Here is a 19,423-nt window from a genome sequence, read left to right as displayed (position 1 = left end):
TTTCAGTTACAGTTGACATTCAATATTATTTTATATTAGTTTCAGGTGTACAGCATAGTCGTCAGATGTTTGTATAATTTATGCTGTGATCCCCCCCCCACCCAATTAGTCTAGTACCCACCTGGCAATATACACAGTTGTTGCAATTTTTCATAAATATTTTAGAATCGACTTGAACATTTCCCCAAAATTAGAAGTAAATAAAAACCCTTGGGTATTGACTGGAATCACATTGACTCCGTACCTCAGAATTAGCATCTTACAAATATGGATGGAGTCTTCTAGTTCATATACATATTACGCCCCTCGATTCAGACAGGGTTTCTTTAATTTCTGTCACTAATGTGCCTTGCTTTTCTCTGTAAAGATCTTGCTCGTTCCAATAGATTTATCTTAGGTGCTTTATGGGTTTTGATGCTGTTGTCCATGCTACCTTTTTATTTCCTTTTCTCATGGTTTGTTACTAGCCTAGTAGAACTACAATTGATTTTTGTGTGTTGTCGTTAAAACCAGTGTTCTTGGTAAACTTATGTAGCAGTAGCATAGTGCATCTGAAAGTTCTTAGGATGCTTTTTTGCATCTGTGATTACGTCATTTGCACATGATGACGGTTTTCTTTTTTCCTGTCCAATCATGCCATCTTCTATGCCTTGTTTCTTACCTCAGCGTATTGACTGAGACTTTTGGGACAATGTTCAGTAGAAATGGGGACAGCGAACATCCTCGTCTTGCTCCCGCTCTCAGGAAGAAGGTGTATCATATTTCATCATTTAGTATGATGTTTGCTAGTTTGGTTTTTTTCTGTGTTGTGTTTGCTTTTGACATAATGGAGTCCCCTTCTTGTCCCAGTTCTCTTAGGGTTGTGTTTTTAATTATGAATGGGTCTTGGGTTTTATCAAATGTTTTTCTGCATCTTTTGAGTTGATTATATGTTTTTCCTTACTTACTCTGTTGATGTGGTAAACCATGTTGATTGATTTTCAGATGTTAAACCAACCTTGCATAACCGGATTAAACTACACTCCATCATATGTCTTTCTATATGGTGTTGGGTTCAATTTGTTGGTTTTGTGGGCAGGATATTTGCATCTATGTTCATGAGAGAGACTGGCCTGTGATTTATCTTTCTTGAAATATTTTTGTCAGGTTCTGATATCAAGGTTATGCTGACTCATGAAAATCCTCTAAAGACATTTGTAGACAATTGGTATTATTTCTGCCTTAAATGTTTAGAAGACTCTACTGGTGAAGTCATCTAGACTTAAATAAAGGTTTTATTGTGTCTAAGGAAGACCGTTAAAATTCCAAATTTAATTTATTTAATTCGTATTGGGCAATCTGGATATTTTATTTCTCCTTGTGTTTCCTTTTATATATTGTGTTTTTAAGAAATTAATCTATTTGATCTAAGCTATCAAAATTATTTTTGTCCATAATACCCTCTGAATAGATTTTTTAAAATAGCTCTAAATCTATAAATATGTTCAATTTCTAATTCCTGACATTGGCAATTTGTGCCCCCCTACCCCCCAATTAGTCTTGCTAAAAGTTTATCAATTTTCCTAGTCTCTTCAGAGATAAAATTTTGGCTGTGGTGGTTTTTCTTAATGTAATGTTCTTTTTTTATTATTTCATTGAGTTGTGCTCTTATCTTTATTATCTCTTTTCATCCATATTCTTTGGATTTAATTTGCTTCTTTTTTTTTTTTTTTTTTGAGACACATTTCAGCCTTTCCTCTTCTCTAAGATATGCATTTAAGATCCTAAATTTTCCTTTAAGCAGTTACTTCATAGTACCTCGAGCACTGATTTAGCTGTGTTTTCATATGTGACTTTTTAATTATTATTCAATTAAAAATATTTTTCAACTCTTACTAGATTTCTTCTTTGACCCATGAGTTACTTAGGTTAATTTCCAAAACATTGCAGGATTTTCAAGTTGTCTTTTTCTTATTGATTTTGAGCTTCATTTCACTGTGGTCAGAGAACATACATCCATGCTTTCGTTTCTCTGAAATTGGTTAGAACTTTCTCCTAAAGCCCCGGCTGGGTAAGGTCTCATCTGGTCAGTGTCCCAGGTACACTTGGATTACTGAGAACAGTAGTGTCTATGTGTTGACTAGGTCATGTCGTTACGTTATTCACATTTGTCTCTCTGTTGAGGTTTTAACAGCTTTCACATCAATTACCCACAAAGGTGTATTTATTCAAATTTCCCACCATGATTGTGGATTTTCTCTTTTTCCTTTTAGTTCTGCCAGTTTTTGCTTTATGTGTTTTAAGTTTATGTTTTAAGGTGCATACAGATTTAGAATTGATATCTTCCTAGCAAATTTTGACCACTTTTTAAATTATAAAATATCCCTCTTTATCTCAGAGACAAAGACTTTTATAAAAGTCTGCTTTGTCTGATATTAGTTTACCCATACCAGCTTTCTCTTGGCTATGCCACGATATATGTTTTTCTATTCTTTTACTGATGACCTTTCTGTATCTTTATATTTTAAAGTAGATTTATAAGCAACATCAAGTTTTTAAATCCTATCTGATAATCTTGGTTTTTTAATTGGAACATTTAGTCCCTTTGCAGCGCATGCAATCTACTGTCTTACACTTGTTTTTCGTTTGTTCCATCACTTCCTTTGTATCTCCTTTCCTGCTTCTTCGGGGTAATCAAATGTTGTTATTATCTCATTTTTATGCTCCATGAGCTTATTGATTTGACATCCTTTTATTATTTCATCAATGGTTGCCTGGAGATGATAAAACCCACCATTGACTCACTGGAGTCAATGTCCGATTGGCAGTCTTCCCGTTTCCCTGGCAACACGTGGTGCTGTCCCTGTTGATCCCGCTGATTCTTCTGCCTTTCATGCTACCTGGACCGTGCCTTTTCACTTACGCACGAAGATGTGTGTAGGTCTAGTTTTTAGGTGCATACAGATTTAGAATTGGTATCTCCCTACCAAATTAACCGCTTTTAAAATTATGAACTATCCCTCCGTCTCTCTTTCTAGTAATACTTAAACCTCATGAAACATTACCATTTTAGTCCCTACTAATTTAAACTTTCTTATAATCTGTTCTTTTCTGTCTTTTCCATTGCTTTCTCTATTCCCAAGCTTCCTTCTAGGATCATTTCTCTCTGTCTAGGGAGTCCCCCAGCGATGAATTCTCCTGGTTCGGGTTTCACCTTCCTGTTTTTTATTGTGGTAAAATACACATAATGTAAAATTTCTCATTTTAACCATTTTAAGTGCACAGCTCAGTGGCATTAAGCACATTCACACTATTGTGCGGCCATCACCCTCATCCATCTCCAGAACTTCTCCATCTTACCAAACAAAACTGTCCCCATGAAACACTCACTCCCCTCCCCCTGCCCCTCCCCCAGCCCTGGCACCACCATCTACCTCCTGTCTCTGAGAATCTGACTCCTCTAGGGACCCCATAGAAGTGGGGTCACACAGGATGTGTCCCTCTGTGTCTGGCTTATTTCACTTTCATTTTTAAGGATATATTTGATGGGTATAGAATGCTAAGTTAATAGTTATTTTCCTTGAGCACTTTAAAGCTGTCATCTGGTTTTTATCCTTTCTGTTGACAAGTCAGCCATCAGGATAATGTGCCATCACACACACCCCCTTCCTTCACTGGTCCTGTGACATTTCCTGCGCCTTTGGTCTTCAGCAGTGTCACTCTGATGGCCCTGGGTCTGCCGTACCTTACATCTCTCCAATGCGGGTCCAAAGAGCTGCTTGAATCGGTGGCCTGCTATCTTCCATCATTTTGGGGAAATTATCAGCCACCAAGTCTCCAAAATTATTTGTTCTCCATTGCATCCCCTTTCCTTCTGAGATTTCACATGTATAAGAACTTTTCACCATATCTCAAATGTCTTGCAGTTTTTCTCTCTGTTTAATTCTGCTTTCTCTCCATACCCCAACTTGGCTATTTTCTTCCAGTTCACAAGTATTCTTTTCTTCTTTGTCTCCTCTGCTGTCAACTTCATCTATTTGTCTCAATTTCCGTTATTGTCCTTTCTATTCTAGAATTTTCATTTTTAAATATTTAATATAGATTTTATTTCTCTGGTGAAATTCTCCACCTTGCCATGTATTTTCTTGACCCTATATATCATGGTTATTTCAGTCCTTGTCTAAAAACTCTGAGGCAAACCTTATTATCAGTTTCCTCGTGCGTGTGTGGGTCAGCGTTTTAGGGCTGCTCCTCTGGGTGGTCTCATTTGGGCTCATCCAGATGGCAGCTTGCTGGTGAATGGATGGTCTCAGCTAGCCTCACACGCCTGGAGCTGTCGGGCTCTCACCAGGGTGCCTCAGCCCTCCACATGGCTTTTCTAGCAGCCTAGCTCACGTGTGTCCACGTGACAGCCTAAGAGGGTGAGTGGAAGCTACAAGGTCTCTTGAGGCCACAGCTCAGAACCTGCAGTCCACTTCCACCATGGTGGACACAGACCTTGTCCCTTGATGGGGAGAACTGCAAAGGATTTGCACCCATCTTTAGTCTACCACAGTCTGCCCTCTAGCCATAACTTCTTACATTCTCCCCAACGCACAATTCACTCACCCCTCCGGGACATCTCAAAGTCTCATCCAATTGGAGATGACAGTGTGCTCAAAGTTCAGGCTCTTATGATCTGCCTCGTTTTCCAGCCTCTGCCCAGTGTCTGGTCTCAAAAGCAGCACATGTGTTTCAGGACTCTGATAGAGCAGTATGCCACTTATTAGTCCAATTCCTTGACTGTGATCTACTGCTGCCTATCGAACCACCCCTCACTTTAATGTCTTTATACCACAGCTCTCCTCCTTGCTCACGATTCTGTGAGTCAGTAATTTGGGCTCGGCTCAGCCAGGAAGATGCTCTGCTGGCTTTGTGTGGGGTGACTCAGGCAGCCGCAGTCCTCTGGTGGCTTATCAGGGATGCATGGTCGAAGACGGCCTCACCCACATGTCTACTGCTTGGTACTGGCTCTTGGCCGGGACACCTCAGTTCTCCGTGGCCTCTCCAACTAGCCAGCTCAGGCTTGCTCTCATGGCCACATTCCAAGAGCACGTGAGTTATACGCAGTGTGACTTCCCACATTATTTTCATCACAGTAAGTGTCAAGTTCAGCCCAAATTCAAGTACTGGGAAAACCAACTCTATCTCGTGATGGAGGAGCCATAAATATGTAAGGCACTGAACCAACCTCATCTTTGGATCTGTTTCTATGATGGTGTTGTTTTTTTCTTGGTTTCCAGTCTTTTGTGTATTAAGAAAATTTAGGGGCTGCATGCTATTACCTTCCTACAGTGATTTGGTTTTCCTCTGGCTTGCATAAGGTGCAGGGCAGAGCACCTTGCTTCAAGCAGCAACTGAGATGATTTGAGGCGAAGGGGGTCTCCACTGAAAGCCTGGCTGTTCGCTGGGGCCCCACCTCCTTGGTGGATTCTGAACCCCAGTTCTTCTCTCCTCTGTGACTTGAGTCTGTGGAGTTCTCTGCTTAGCTTTTTGCTGTCTCAGCAGCTGCTTTCTGCTCAGTTTATCAGAATTTCACCCCACACATGCACAGGTTAATCCACAGGTGCTTCAAGGGGAAATTGTACGAAAGGGGTCTCACTTCTCTGTGGTCCCCTGTTGATCTGGATTTTGTACTTTCAAGTCCTGGCTGTCCTTGTAGCCCTGGACTCCCCTGCTTATGTCGGCAGCCCCATGGGTCCCTGCTTCCTATTCAGCCTGTATGCCCACAGCCGGCTCCAAATGCTCCAAGGAGGAGGAGGACAGACAGCGCACACGTGGGCTCACTGGGTTTGTTTCTCCTCGCCGCCCAGGTCTTCGTTACCCTCCAAAGCTGTCACCCAATGGTGGTGGCCGTGTTGCGTCGTCTGGTCATTATTGGTATTTTCAGCAGAAGGTTTAGTCGGATGTGAGCTTCAGAACTAAAAGCAAAAACCCCAGCTTGTCCATGTGGATGTGTTTTCTGACAGTCTTTTCTCTATGCACATATATACGAGGTCTGACAATTAAGTTCGTGAACTTATTGCAGTGATGTTGCTAACCTTTTTTGATATCAGAGGGATTCTTCATTATGAATTTGTACCAACTGGACAAACAGGTAACCAAGTTTACTATTTGGAAATGCTGAAAAGGCTCCATGAAAAAGTTAGAGGACCTGAACTTTTCGCCAACAATTCATGGCTCTTGCATCACGACAATGCACCAGCTCACACGACTCTGTCTGTGAGGGAGTTTTTAGCCAGCAAACAAATAACTACATTGGAGAACCCTCCCTACTCACCTGATCTGGCCCCCAGTGACTTCTTTCTTTACCTGAAGATAAAGGAAATATTGAAAGGAAGACATTTGGATGACATTCAGGACATCAAGGGTAATACGACAACAGCACTGATGGCCATTCCAGAAAGAGTTCCAAAATTGCTTTGAAGGGTGGACTAGGTGCTGGCATCGGTGCATAGCTTCCCAAGGGGAGTACTTTGAAGGTGACCACAGTGATATTCAGCAATGAGGTGCGTAGCACTTTTTCTAGGATGAGTTTGTGAACTTAATTGTCCAACCTCGTATCAATGGTTGTGTTTCCTTTGTTGACAATATTTCTAGAAGGATCTTTGTTTCTAGAAGGAAATTTAGAGGAGAGATGTGCATTCCCCTTAGCAGAGTGGCTCAGGGAGTAACTGTCCTTGGTAATTTGTCCTGCAGTCCCTTCATTTTCCAGGTGCATGCCTGTTTGTGTGGCCATAGAATGTGGCTGAAAGGGGCAGTAAGTGTCATCTGTATCTCTCCCCATTATACTTGTGAGGACCCTGAAAGCCCAAGGTAGAAAGAAGCTTCTGTGGCTCTGCCGTGAGTTAGGGGCACAGCCGTTGTAAACCAGGGACCCTGATTCCCGCCCCACTGCTGAGTGACAAGCAAGGCAAGGGTCCTTCTGGGATCAGCCGCTAATTAAAAGCCTCCTCTCCTTCCCACAATGCCCAGGACGTGGCCGCTAAGATATCCATTTCATGGGGTTCAGCATTCTCCTTGTTTCTAGAAGGGCCCAGCCCACATGCAGCAGAGGATACTGGGAAGGCTCCGAGCCTCTGTCAGGGTGGCCACTCATGCCCTTCTCTCCGTTCTCCATTGCAGGCTGCGGGAACACCATCGGGCCACCATCAAGGTCATTCGGCGCATGCAGTACTTTGTGGCCAAGAAGAAATTTCAGGTGAGTCCTGCTTCGAGCCCTCTGCCGGTGCCCCAGAACCCCTCTCATGCCCACGGTGGAGGCTGTGAGGTCTCCATTCCCTACCACATCCGAGACTTGACCCTTCACACATCAGATATCCTGTGACAGCTTCATTATCCATCCCCAAGACAACAGGGCCCTGGACAGACACATCCCTCCTCTGTCCTGGCCCCTGAGACCCAGCCCAGAGCCACAGACACACAGAGCCTCTGGGGCTCATCACCTACCCCCTGATAATGGGCAGGTGGTGTGGACAGGACTCAGAGAGGGTGCAGAGCCCACCCACATTACCTGGGGAGGAAGTGGTGTCCCCCAGGCCCTAGAACCCTGTCCCACACTGGCTCAGAGCTCTTGTGTCCCATCTCCTACCCTGTGTGAGTCAGGAAAATGGAGGGGAGAACTGGCCCTGCTCTGTGCCCTGGGCGGTGGCCCACCTTTACAGGCAGAGGTGGGTCTCCTTGACGAGGTGAGGCTGGAGGCCATGGGCTTCTATTCACCATCAACTCTTCCTTCCAGAGGTGAGTCTACAGTAGCAGCCCCTTAGTCCCTGGAGCCTAAAGCCCCAAAGCAGGCCAGTTGGTGGCAGGCTCAGCCCCCTCCTTCTGCTGTGGGGATGGTCTTTGTTCCAAAGACAGAGGCCCAGCATGCAAACTTAGGGAAAGGGACCCTCAAGGTGGTAATTCTCTTTCCAGAAGGCTTGGCCATGGGTGCCTTTAAAAAGTGAGTGCCCGATAGAGTCAGGGTTGGGGGACCCCTGGAGTTCACAGCAATGCTAGATCCCCTAGGGCTTCTGTCACCAAGCAGGGAAGGTGGGGGTGACTTGTTCACATCTCCCAGAGGGGTCACAGCAGGGCTGGGATGAGAGCCATTCTTGTCAGGCTGCAGCATTGACACGAGCTCACCCACCCACTATCCCCTAGCAAGCCCCCACCCACTCAGGTCATGGAGCCAGCCTTAGTGGGGGTCCTGGATGTAGACTCCACCCCAGGCAGTACTGGCTATTTCTTCCCCGTCTGTAATGGGCACAAGAGCCCGAGGGGTTAGTACCTCAGGCCTAGCCCACGGCAGCTCTCAGGCAGCCTCCTCCACGACCATGACCGCTACTGATGCGGTCCCCAGGAGTAGCCCCTCGGCGGTGAGGTGCTTCCTGGCGCCAAGGTCCTCCTGCAGCCAGAGCAGCGTGTGACCCCTTGGCGCCACTGCCAGCCGCCTCCGAGGGACGGTTTGCACACACGGTCCCTCACGGTCCCTCAGTGGTGTTTTGCTGCCTGCCCATCAGCCCACATCAGCTGGCCGGGGAGGCCTGTCTGAGCACACTGGGCTGGGCTGTCCTGAGGCTCCCGCCATGGCCTGGGACGTCGCACGGTCAAGGCAAGAGGCACAGCCACTGCTGGGAGGTTGCCCGACAATGTTCTAGGCGAGGTCCGATGGCCCCGGACTGAAGGCGTCTGGATTCTGTGGCCACGCCTTCCCAGGGTTCTGGGCCGCCCTGGCAGTGCCCAGAAGAGGGCAAGGAGCTCAGGGGCCCTGGGAGGGGAGGGGCTGGCTTCCTGGCAGTGTCAGCACCCTCCCAGGCAGGAACCCCCCTCCAGAGTCAGGTCTGGGCAGGACTGTCCCCCAAAGCCATAGGAGGCCCTGAGAAAGGCCAAGATGTGTCACCCTTTTTGGAGAGCAGCCTGGCAGGGACAGCTGAAACCACAGATATCAATCTGGGGGGCAGAGGGGTCAGTGGGAGCTCCTTCAGGATGAGGATGGTCCCTGGCCTAAGAAGCTGGGCCACTGTGGCTTCAGAGCAGGCCTCTGGAGGGCAGAGCCCGTGACCCACTGCCTAAGGCACAGTGGGGACATGGGGGGCTGTGCCAGGGTGGACACCAGTCTTCCTGGGGGCTGCTTCCAGAGTCTGGGGGGCTCCCAGCAGAGTAAATGGAACCTTGAGGCTCCTGGTGGCCCAGCTCGGGGGTGACGTGGGCAGTTTCTAGCTCAGAACAGAGATTATCCTTGGCAGACGGGCACCATGGAATAGAGCAGACTTGGGCACTGGTAGACACTCTGTCACTGAAGTGCGGACGAAGAAACTGGCTGCTGGCATCAATGGGAGCCCCGCACCCCCTTTGAGGTTCAGGGTTCCTGTTCTGCCTTGGGAGACAGGCCAGAGTCCTGCGAGTGACCCAGTAGGCCTCTGGAAACAGGCTGGGCAACCTCGTCTCCCTGCTCTCTGTCCCTCCCCTGTGCACAGACCCCAAGGGGTCCCTGGGAGTGGAGGTGCTCCTGGGAGCCTGCAATTTGCTCTTATGGGGTACAGAGGCTCGAGCAAGGCCAGGGGCTGGGGCTGCTTCCACCTCACCAACTGGCCTTCAATTCCAGGAGCAGCATGGAGGCCTCCAGGGAGGAGGGACACACTAAGGTGGGGGCAGTGGAGGGAGCCCCAACAGTGAGGGGCTCTGTGGGGCTCCAGGGGCAGCCTCTACACTGGGCCCAGCTGTCGGGATGCCTTCCCTCCCCCACAGCAGCCTGTGTGTTTGTCTGCCTGCACCCTACCCCCTCTAGCCTCAGGGACTGCAGACATGGCGGGTGGCCCCCCTGCCCACCCGGCTGGCCGCCCCACTGTCTGGCCAGAGGAGCCAGAGCCTCTTAGCCTTTCAAGTTTGCCTTGAACTCCCATGTCCACCGTCGGTCAGTCTGGACAGCCCAGCATTATCTCAACTCATCTCAGCCTCCTGCTGCTCCCGCCAGAGGAAATTAGCTCTAGAGGGAAAGCTGAGATGGTCTTTGCAGCCGGGGCCCAGCCAGCCACTTGACAAAGGCCCAGGAGCACTGACCAGACCCTGAGGGGAGCTCGTCCGCTCCAAGCGAAGTCCCAGGGGTCCTGGGTGTCAGCTGGGCATCGCTGCCCCTTCTGTTGTCTCTGCCCTGGACAAGGCGAGGCAGGGGAGGCCCTGCTCACTGGCCCCACCCACCCCGCTCCTGCAAACCGCACACACATGGGCACACACATGGGCACGCACACCTTTACCCTGACACTCCTACCCGCCCTCGTCACTCACACTCACATGGCACGCAGAGGTCTCTAACATGCTCAGGTGCCCAGTCACCTGCACGCAGTGGCCCATGGCCCCCCGGGCTGGCTGGGTGACCAGCACAGGGACTCAGTAGGCCCAGGCCAGGCCTGCACCACCTTGAACTCTGAACCAGCCAGACCTCACCCACATGCCCGGAGGTGCCACACACCTCCCAGAGTCCTTTGACTCCCAGGAAGCTGACCATCGTAAGTCAGGGCCACCTTCTGTGTGCACTGGGAACAATTCAGAGTCTGGGCTCAGCCACAGCTCCCATCACAGCCACTTCTGGCTCTTCTGGCGTGGGCTGGCTCAGGACTCCCTCACCTTCCTCATCTACCACACTATTTTATCTTCACTCTCTCCCTGCCAGCCAGAGTGAGGCAGGGCTCAGCATCCCCATGTTACAGAAGGGAAGAGCAAGGCTTAGCATCTTCGTCCCACAGAAAGGAGGAGCAAGGCTCAGCTCCCCATCTCACAGAAGGGAAGAGTAGGGTTCATCCCCCATTTTACAGACTGAAAAGCTAAAACCCGGGTGTATTACCACTAGCCTGTACCTTAGTGCCATTTGTATGACTGTCATTAAGCTGAGTGTGTGGAGAGCCAGAGGGTCTGCATGACCCCGGGGTCCCATGACAGGCTCAGTGATGTGGGTGTTCCTGAAGCAGGTCCTCCTGTCGGGAGCACCGCTATGATGTCGAGAAGGTGGGCTCTATCCCAGCACCCCCATCTCAGGGGCCTGTATTCAGGGCCCAGAGAGGGGCTAGGTGTTGCCTGCGAGGGACTTGTCTGGTGGATCCTGAGGGGGCAGGGCCCCCCTCGACTTCTGGTGCCCAGCGCCCAGTAGGGAGGAGACCGCCTCCCTGCTTTGGCATTCCTGGGGTGCAGAACAACTTTGGAAGTTGTAAGAAATCTGCTAATCTGCCAACACTGCGGGCAGAGCCCCTGGGCATGGCTGAAGGTACCCACACATCTGAGGGGGTGCCTCATCTTTCTGGGAAGAGAGAGGTAGCCACTCCCTCCGATCAGGATAGCCCCCGTTTGTGGGGTGGCACTCCCAGGAAAAGTAGGCCTCGGGTGGGCAGGGAGGACGTGTCCCCCAGGGCCCCAGGGCTGAGACCCAGCCCTGACCCTCCCCAGCACGAGGAAGTAACACCCCCCGTCACTCATCAGTGCTAGTGAGGCATTCTGAGCCCCCTCCCTTCCCCCACCGCACCTCCACAGCCCCGCAGAGAGAGGTGGCCAGTGTTCCCACGTGGCTCTGGCTTGCTTGTGTAAGTGAAAGGACTCCCAGGCCAGCAAACCCCACTCGGCTGGCCTGCTGCTACCTGGGCAAGCCCCTCGGCCCACGGGCTCCTGGGAATGAGGCCATAAATGTGGCTTGAGGTTTTTCTGACATCATAAGAAGCCTCCTTCCCTCTGTTGTGGTTTCTGGTGATTACACCTGAGCCCCGGGTGTACTTATGGGCTCAGAGCTGGCGCCTGCCCCATGGCCCCAGGCCTGCTGTGGGACCATCCCTCTGCCCCAGCAGCCTTGGAGCCCCAGTGGGATGCCTGTCACCCAGAGCGGGCCATGCAGGCCAAGGCTGTCACCTGGGGTCATCTCTACCCAGCACTGGAGATGGCCTGGGAAGGGTGCATGGTGGGCCACCTCCCCAGCCTGAGAAAAGTGGGTGCACCTGCCAGCGAGTGTGTTGAGAGTCAGCTTGGAGCCCAGGCAGGCAGTGGCTACACTACACATAGTTGTGCCCTCCCGGTGGCACTTGGTGGCCATGCTGCCCTCCTGGCCCCTCAGCTGCGCCAGCTCTTCCCAGGCTCCCTGAGAATGGGGACTGGTAGCCTGTAAAGGGAGAGTGGGCAGGCCCTGCAGGTGATGGGCAGGAAGCTGAGGCCCAGAGGGGCCGGCCAACCGGCCAGGGCATCCCAGCTCCCGGCAGCCAGGCGCGGGGTGGCCGAGCCCCTGGTGACCTCCAGGCACTGCATGTGCTCTGGCCAGGCCTGCCTGTCGCACCACACGGGCGATCTCCTTAAACCCCAAAGACCCTGAGCGCCCACACTGTCTGCTCTCGCTGAGCCAGGGGCACAGAGTGGGCAGTGACTCATGCCTTCTGGCCTGCAGCAAGCGCGGAAGCCCTACGACGTGCGGGACGTCATCGAGCAGTACTCCCAGGGCCACCTCAACCTCATGGTGCGCATTAAGGAGCTGCAGAGAAGGTGGGCACGGTGGGGCCGGGGCGGCCTGGGCGGGGGACGTGCGTGGGCAAACATATCTGCTCCCTTCCTGCTCCAGCCCCCACCGCCCCCACTGCTCAGAGCTGCAGGACATGTCACCACCCAGCCCACCCCTCTGAGCAAGGGCCTGGCCGGCCTCAGAACACCCTCAGCCAGAGGAGACCCTGCCAGACACAAGGCCCGACCCCTGGGGTCTCCCCACCCTGACCCTGGAGCTGGGGACCCTGACCAGTGGGAGCCGCATGTTCTGGCTTCTGGCTTGGAGCCTGGAGGGCTTGTCCATGTGGAAGCAGTGGCCCCTGGGGGCCTGCACGGGCTCAGACCAGCTGTGCCTCCACGGTGGGCTAGCCTGGGAACCTAGCTCCACGTGTCATGGAGCCACCACTGGGACGTAAAGCCCACCCCGCTCAGGACCTGGCCTCACCCTGGAAGGGCCCACTTGCAGGGCTACCTCTCTGAGTTTGTCCGAGGTGCCCAGCCTAGGGCATTCCCACAGCAGCCACAAGATACTGGCATCCCGGGGTCCTGTCTGCCCATGGGGGAAGTCTAAAGGGGCTGCCCTACCACTGAGCCCCCTCCCAGCCCCCTCAGGAGCATGGGCCTCGGGTCTGGGAGGCACCTGGCAGGTTTGTGGGTGGCAGTGGTGGTGGCTCCCAGAGGTGGGGCGTCTTGTCTCGCTGGGCATGTCGGCCCTCCTCTCACCGACAGGCTGGGTGTCCACGTGGTGCCCAGGCCAAGCATGAACTGGTCTCGATCTCCCTCCCTCCCAGGCTGGACCAGTCCATCGGGAAGCCCTCCCTCTTCATCTCTGTCTCAGGTGGGTTTCCGCAGCGAGGCGCTCTGGGCACGGCAGCCCCTCTTGGGCCCTTTGCCCGCCCCTCCACCCGTGCCCTCCTCTCCCCCCCATCAGCATGGGCTGTGGGGCCTCCGAAGTTCATGACAGGCAAGGAAAGCCAGAGAGGGGCAGGGGACCCCACCCCAAGCAAAGTGGCTTCAAATGCGCTTTCCCAAGGGATGTTCAGTTAATGCAAGAACATGTGGGTCCCTTCTGATGGCTTTTCCAGGCCATAGATGGGATCCCGTGAAGGAGGGACCTGGAGAGTGGGGATTGGGGGCGGGGACGGGGGGTGAGTGGCCAGCCCAGAACTCAAGCGGCCAGGTGGGTGCTGTTCTCCACCTCTGAGTCCTCGTGTCCCCTAGACCAGGCTGTGGTCACATCAGGACAGGGCCGGGCAGGCTCCTCAGGTAGCTCTCGCCTAAGTTCAAGTGGAGCCACAGCTTACACTGGAGCCAGGATGGCAGGGGCAGCGGGCATTCCCAGGGCCTGAGCCAGGCCAGCGCTGCCCCAGGGGGTGGAATGCAGTGGAGCTGCACAGCAGCAGCGGGTGCCTCCCACCCCATTGCTGGGCTCTCGGGTCACAGAGCTGGAAAGGGTGGAGTAGGGACCGTCCCATGGCCGGCACCCCAGCCCACCCCACCGGCCCCTCCGGCCACTGAAGTTCTTCCTGAAGAAGTGCTTTTAGAAGCTCCTAAGTTCAGGCCTCTGGACCCTCAGCTACTTCCCCGCCCCACCCCCACCGTCCTTGCACACAGCCCTGATCCCAGCACTTTGCTCCACAGAGAAGAGCAAGGACCGAGGCAGCAACACCATAGGCGCCCGCCTGAACCGGTTGGAAGACAAGGTAGGCACCAGGGCCCCCCCACGCCAGCTGTGGTGGGCAGTGTTCTTGGGGTCAGTACAGTGCCACCCACGGCAGCATTTCACTGTCCCGATTCTGTCCCGACACTGCCTGAGGTGAGCAGGACCTGGACGTCCACGAGGGCCTGGGCTCTCCCTCCTCCCTTCCTTCTGCACTCAGGGGGGCATGTCGTGCCCGGTCTCCATGATTAGGGCTCGCGTCCACTCCATCTGCTGGGTGTGGGTCCCCATGGGAGGAGGAGGGTCGAAGTCCAAGCTGGGCTGGTTCGTGACCTCTCACAAGTGGCGTCCTTACTGGCAAGTGGCACCCAGTGTCGGCAGGCCCCTCCCTGGAGTAGCCGAGAGACCCCCGGCTCAGGCAGGGTGGGCAGTGCGTCCACAGCTGCATGTGGCTCCCTAGGCCTCCAGCCCTGTGTGCTTGCTCGCTTACTCTTGGGGACATCAAAGGCATTGCCGGTGGTTCAGGGGTGCGTCAGGCAGGGAGGAGGGGCTGTGGGCTCCAGGACCCTCCCCTGTAGGGTTCTGACTACACTGGCTGGTGCGGGGTGACCGCCGAGGCCCTGCTGGGTGTCCAGGTGGGATGCAGCCCTGTGCCCCCTCCGTGCCGCCACCCTGGAAGCCCCCACTCCCCGCTGGGCTCTGGGCTCTGTCCCTCCATCTCAGGGCGGGAGCCTCTTCCCAGGACGTCCTGGGAGCCCAGGGAGGTCTGGGGAGTGGGAGGGCCGCCCTTTGAAGTCTCTGTGGTTTGGAGCAGGCAGTTATCTTGCCCAACAGCTCGTAGGTCTACATGGACTTTATCTGAAAGTAGCTGGGAGGCTAAAAATAGAGGAATTTCGGTTGGGCAGGGAGTGCTGCCGCTCCGTTTCCCCGGCAACACCTGGCTCTGGCCCACGTCCATCCGCTGCAGCTGGCTGTTGGGGCAGGGGCATGGCCCCACCCACCCTGGGCCCCGGGGCTGCCGCACAGCCTCGCCCCCTCCCCACCTGCACAGTCTGCCCTGGGCCTGGGCTGGTCATGAGGCCATGAGACCAGTACATGGGATCCGGCTGAGGGGGATGGCGTCGTCCTGGTGCCCACCGGGTCTGTGACTTCGGATCTGGCCTGCTGGGGCAGTGGGATACCCACCCCCGGGCCCCGCCGTGGGGCCTGGCCCCCCTCAGTTGGCACAGGCCTGAGCAGGGCCGGGCCCCACCTTTTCCCAGGCAGACAGCCCTGTGGGACATGTCACTGTCTGGCAGGATGGGAACTGAGACTGGGAGGGGTCAGCCCACCAGGCAGGTCGGGAACGTGGGGGCTCTAGCACTTGGATGAACGAGACATACCCCTGGCTTTCAGGGTTTGTGTGGGGCTGGCACACCCTGTGAGCGGCAGTAGGCCAGGCCCCTGTGCAGGAGGCAGAGGTAGGGCCTGAGAATGGACCCGCGTACCCCCCTCTCACGAGAACTCCTCACCCTGCCCTGGAACAGCCCTGGCCACACCAGCATTTGCTGACCAGCCCCCACTGCTGGCAGGAAACCTGGGCTCCCCAGCAACCCTGGGAGTGGCCTTGCTGTCCCATCCCCCCATGCGTTCCCCCCTCCCCCGCCTCCTGCCCAGGTCCAGCTCTACCCACTGCTCTGCTATCCCAGCCTTTCTTATGGCTCAACCCACTGCTTCTCAGGACAGGCCACCCCTGTAAACCCGTACTGGAGCCTGTGTCCTCTGGGGTGACAACAGGCAGGAGACGGTGCCCTGGAGTAGCGGCCACCCCGCAGCCTACAGAGGTCTGAGGACCAGGACACAGCCCTCCCTCGGCCCAGGTCAGGGTGGTGGGCTGAGGTGGGGCCAGCGCTAGATTTGCATCCCAATTACTGCACACGTTTCTTCAGACCAGAACAACAAAGGAGTCCCTGATCCCTGGGGCAGGCGTGGAAACAGCCCCACCTTGGCCTGTCAGCTCTGCGCCCAGGAGAGGAACCACCTCAGGGCTGGGGGAGGCGGGACATTCACACGCCTGGCGCTTAGGGACACTGGTCTGTGCCGTCTTCATCCCCCAGTACTGCACACAAGAGGTGGAGTCATTTGCCAGGGTCTCTGGGGTCGTGAGCAGGGCCACGTCCACACTGAACCTCAGCCGCTGTGTGTCCAGGCACCCATGGAGCGGGGCTGGGCCCGGGCGGAGGCTGTGGTGGGCGGCAGCCAGCTCAGTCTGCGCTGACCGATGCCCCCCTTGGGGACCGACCCTGGGAAAGGGCCTCACCAGGTCCAGAGGGCACAGTGGTACGTCCTGGGCCCCATGTTATCGCACTTATCGCTGCAGCCATCGGGACCATAAACAACCCCCTCGCAATCCTGCTGACTGCGGGAAGTTGGGGCAGGAAATCCAGTAGCCGCCGTCCCTCAGGGGCCCAGCAGACCAGCAGCAGTGGCAGTGCCAGCCGGCCGCCAACCCCAGCCAGAGCCCCTGTGCCTTCCCCAGCCCCGCCCAACTAGCCTCGGGCCGGAAGGGAGCCTGGCGCTGGCGGTGGGAGCCAAGGCTCCAGCCCCCAGTTCAGGCCTCAGCTGTGACCGGGGTCCCATCCAGGGCTGGCTCGCTCAGCTGCCGGAGGAGGGGCTGAGAGAGGAGTGGGAGAGGGGCCTTTGGGGTACACGGCCCCTGGCCCCCACTCTTGGGAACACATCATTCTCAGTGTCAGGGGCCTGGATGTCCGCTTGTGGGGAGTTACCAGGCACAGCCAGCTCACTTGTTCAGGGGCCCCTTCTCCTTATGTCTGGGGGCCACATGGCAGAGAAGGGCCCCACGCACTTCCTCTGGGCTGCAGCCCTTGCCACAGCTCTTGCCTGGCAGTGGAGCCTCTGTTCCAACTCAGAGCCCCGACCAGCCCTGTTCCTGGGGCACCTTGCACCCCTGTCCCAGCCAGGCCTGTCTGTTCAGTCCACTGCACTCCGGGGGTGTGGAGAGCAGAAACAGAACTCCCCTGCAGCCCACGGCCCTCCCTCGGGGGGGCACCCCCCACCCCACTGTTTCGCCGTGAAGGGAAGGGCTGTGAACCACTTTGCTTCTGTTTAAAAATCGCCAGCGTTGCGGCATACTCTTCCTCATTGTCTTCTTTGTTCTGGAAAGGACTCTCATTTGCCCAAATAAATCCTCTTTTACAGGTGGGGAAACTGAGGCTCAGGGAGGGTGAGGAATTGCCTAAGGTCACACAGCTAGTTAGATGAAGAGCTGGTCTCCGCAGAGGCCACAGATTGGGGTGGAGGAGATGAGATGGAGAGACAGAAGAAGCCAGAAAGTGTGTCCTAAACATAAGGGGTCTGTTCGAAAAGAGGCCGGGTATGAACGCTGAGGGCTGAGGTGGGGGCTGGGTGGGGGGAGCAGGAAGGCCTTGGGGCTCTGGTGGTCAGGGGGACAGCACAGATCCCAACAGCTGGAGGGTGCCTGTCCAGGCCCTGGGACAGGAGTCCTGAGAGCGCTGGCCCCTGCCCAGCCCCCAGCCTGGGTTTGTCTGGCCCACCCCGGTCAGGGCTGCTGGCTGAGGAGGCAGGCGTCCCGCCTCCCCCCTTCCCCTGGGTTCTCTTGGGACCAGATGGAGAAGAAGGCTGCTTTAACCTTTCTCCCCCAGCGTGCATTCTTAGCTGGTCCCCAGGACCTGCTACAGTGTTTACGTTGAGCCCTGTTTATTTTGCAAGCTCAGCTCACACTGCTTTTGCTGATAGAGGAGCACAGTGGGCGGGGAGAATTTCTTTCTTCTCTGTTCTTGCCGGAAATGTTCATTGCTCAGAGGCGGATACAGGGAAGTCCTGGGTTTCCAGGCCCCAGTTCAGAGGGTGTGGGTGGGAAGGGGCCCCCCACCACCTAACACTCTTTTCCACCGCCTCCTGGCCAGGAATGCCCTCCAGCTTGGGACCCCCACCACCCCAGCTGCCCCGGACCCCTCCTCTGGGACCTGGAAGGCCCAGTGACCCCTCGTTTGGCATCTGCCCCAAACATTGCTCCTCCTGCTCTGTCCCCTGTCCCAGAGGGCTGCCTCCACCCACCCAGGCCTACAAGCAGGATCCCAAACCATTGTCATCCCAACAACCCCCCCACACACACCCCACGGATCCTCCTCCCAGCCCAGCCCCACTCCCTCCCTGCTGAGCTCCCACCTTTATTATCTGGTGCTTAGATGATTTTCCCAGACATCTCTGTGGTCTCCAGCCTCTCCCCCTTCCCACCCCCACCCTTCACATTGTATGTTATTTCTTAAACACTCCTGAGATCCGCTTGCTACCATTATCTTTGGAATATTGTCTGTGTCACTATTTATGTGTGAGGCTCACCTGTGACATAATGTTTCTTATACCATCCTCAGCAGGTTTGGGCACCAAACGTATGTGAGCCTGGCAGGATGACTTGAGAAGGGTCCTTTTTTCTATGTTCTAGCATATTTTGTGTAGGATTAAGAATTTCTTCCCTTCAACGTTGGGTGAAAAGTAGAGGTCAAGGCATCTGGGCCTGGCGCTTCTTTGTGGGAAGATTTCTAATTCTGACTTCGTGACTAGAGCAGTTATGGGCCTGTTCGGCCCTCCTGCTCTTCTCAGGTCAGTTTGGATAAGGTGTGTGTTCTAGGAATTGGTACATTTCATCGCAGTGTTCGGATTTCTTGGCATTTATCATTTCAGTATTTGGGCCCCTTCCTTATTGCCAGTTTTATTCATATTTTCAACAAACTCCTGCCCCTGTTGATTTTCTCTGTTGTAGTTGCGTTTTGTCATCCCTCCCCTTTGTTTTCTTCCTTCTATTTTATACTTGGACATAATATGTTGCTTGGTCTAACTTCTTAGGTTGGATAATTATTTCTCTCCAGACTTTCTAGATTGCTAAGGTGTTCATTTAAAGCCATGCCTGTTTCCTCTAAATCCCACTCAAATTGCGTCCCCCCAGTTTTGATAAATGACATTTGCTTTTAATGTTCCTTCACTTGTGTATTTTCCTAATCTCCATTCTGACTTCTTGTTTTTTTCCCAGGAGCTGTTTATCAGCATGACTTTTGTCAGGGTTATTATAATGGTGAGAGCTTTGTAATGTTATTGCTCTATGGTCAGAGAAAGTGATCTGTGTGCTGTCAGTCCTTTGAAACATTCTGAACTATGTTTTAGGGCACAGTATGTGGTCAGTTTTTGTAAATGTACCTTCTGTACTTGAATACAATGTATTCTGAAGTTGTCTGGTGC

General features: G+C 53.9%; 1 protein-coding gene across 3 annotated transcripts in view; it reads left to right on the top strand.

The window, feature by feature from the left end:
* KCNQ1 (potassium voltage-gated channel subfamily Q member 1) overlaps positions 1-19,423 on the top strand; it is a 307,207-nt gene that overhangs the window by 224,036 nt on the left and 63,748 nt on the right. For 2 of the 3 annotated variants that reach the window (XM_019713688.2, XM_074336909.1), the window contains exons 12-15: positions 7,144-7,219; positions 12,416-12,510; positions 13,299-13,345; positions 14,149-14,210. In XM_019713688.2, coding sequence (XP_019569247.2) covers positions 7,144-7,219; positions 12,416-12,510; positions 13,299-13,345; positions 14,149-14,210 — 280 coding nt within the window. The remainder of the gene's footprint in view (positions 1-7,143; positions 7,220-12,415; positions 12,511-13,298; positions 13,346-14,148; positions 14,211-19,423) is intronic. The other variant, XM_019713689.2, reaches the window with a different exon arrangement.

The sequence above is a fragment of the Rhinolophus sinicus genome, linkage group LG06 (assembly GCF_036562045.2).
Source record: "Rhinolophus sinicus isolate RSC01 linkage group LG06, ASM3656204v1, whole genome shotgun sequence".
In the NCBI taxonomy this organism is placed as follows: Eukaryota; Metazoa; Chordata; class Mammalia; order Chiroptera; family Rhinolophidae; genus Rhinolophus; species Rhinolophus sinicus.
The sequence above is the reverse complement of the archived record's forward strand: the minus strand, read 5'-3'. Positions and strand labels throughout refer to the sequence as shown.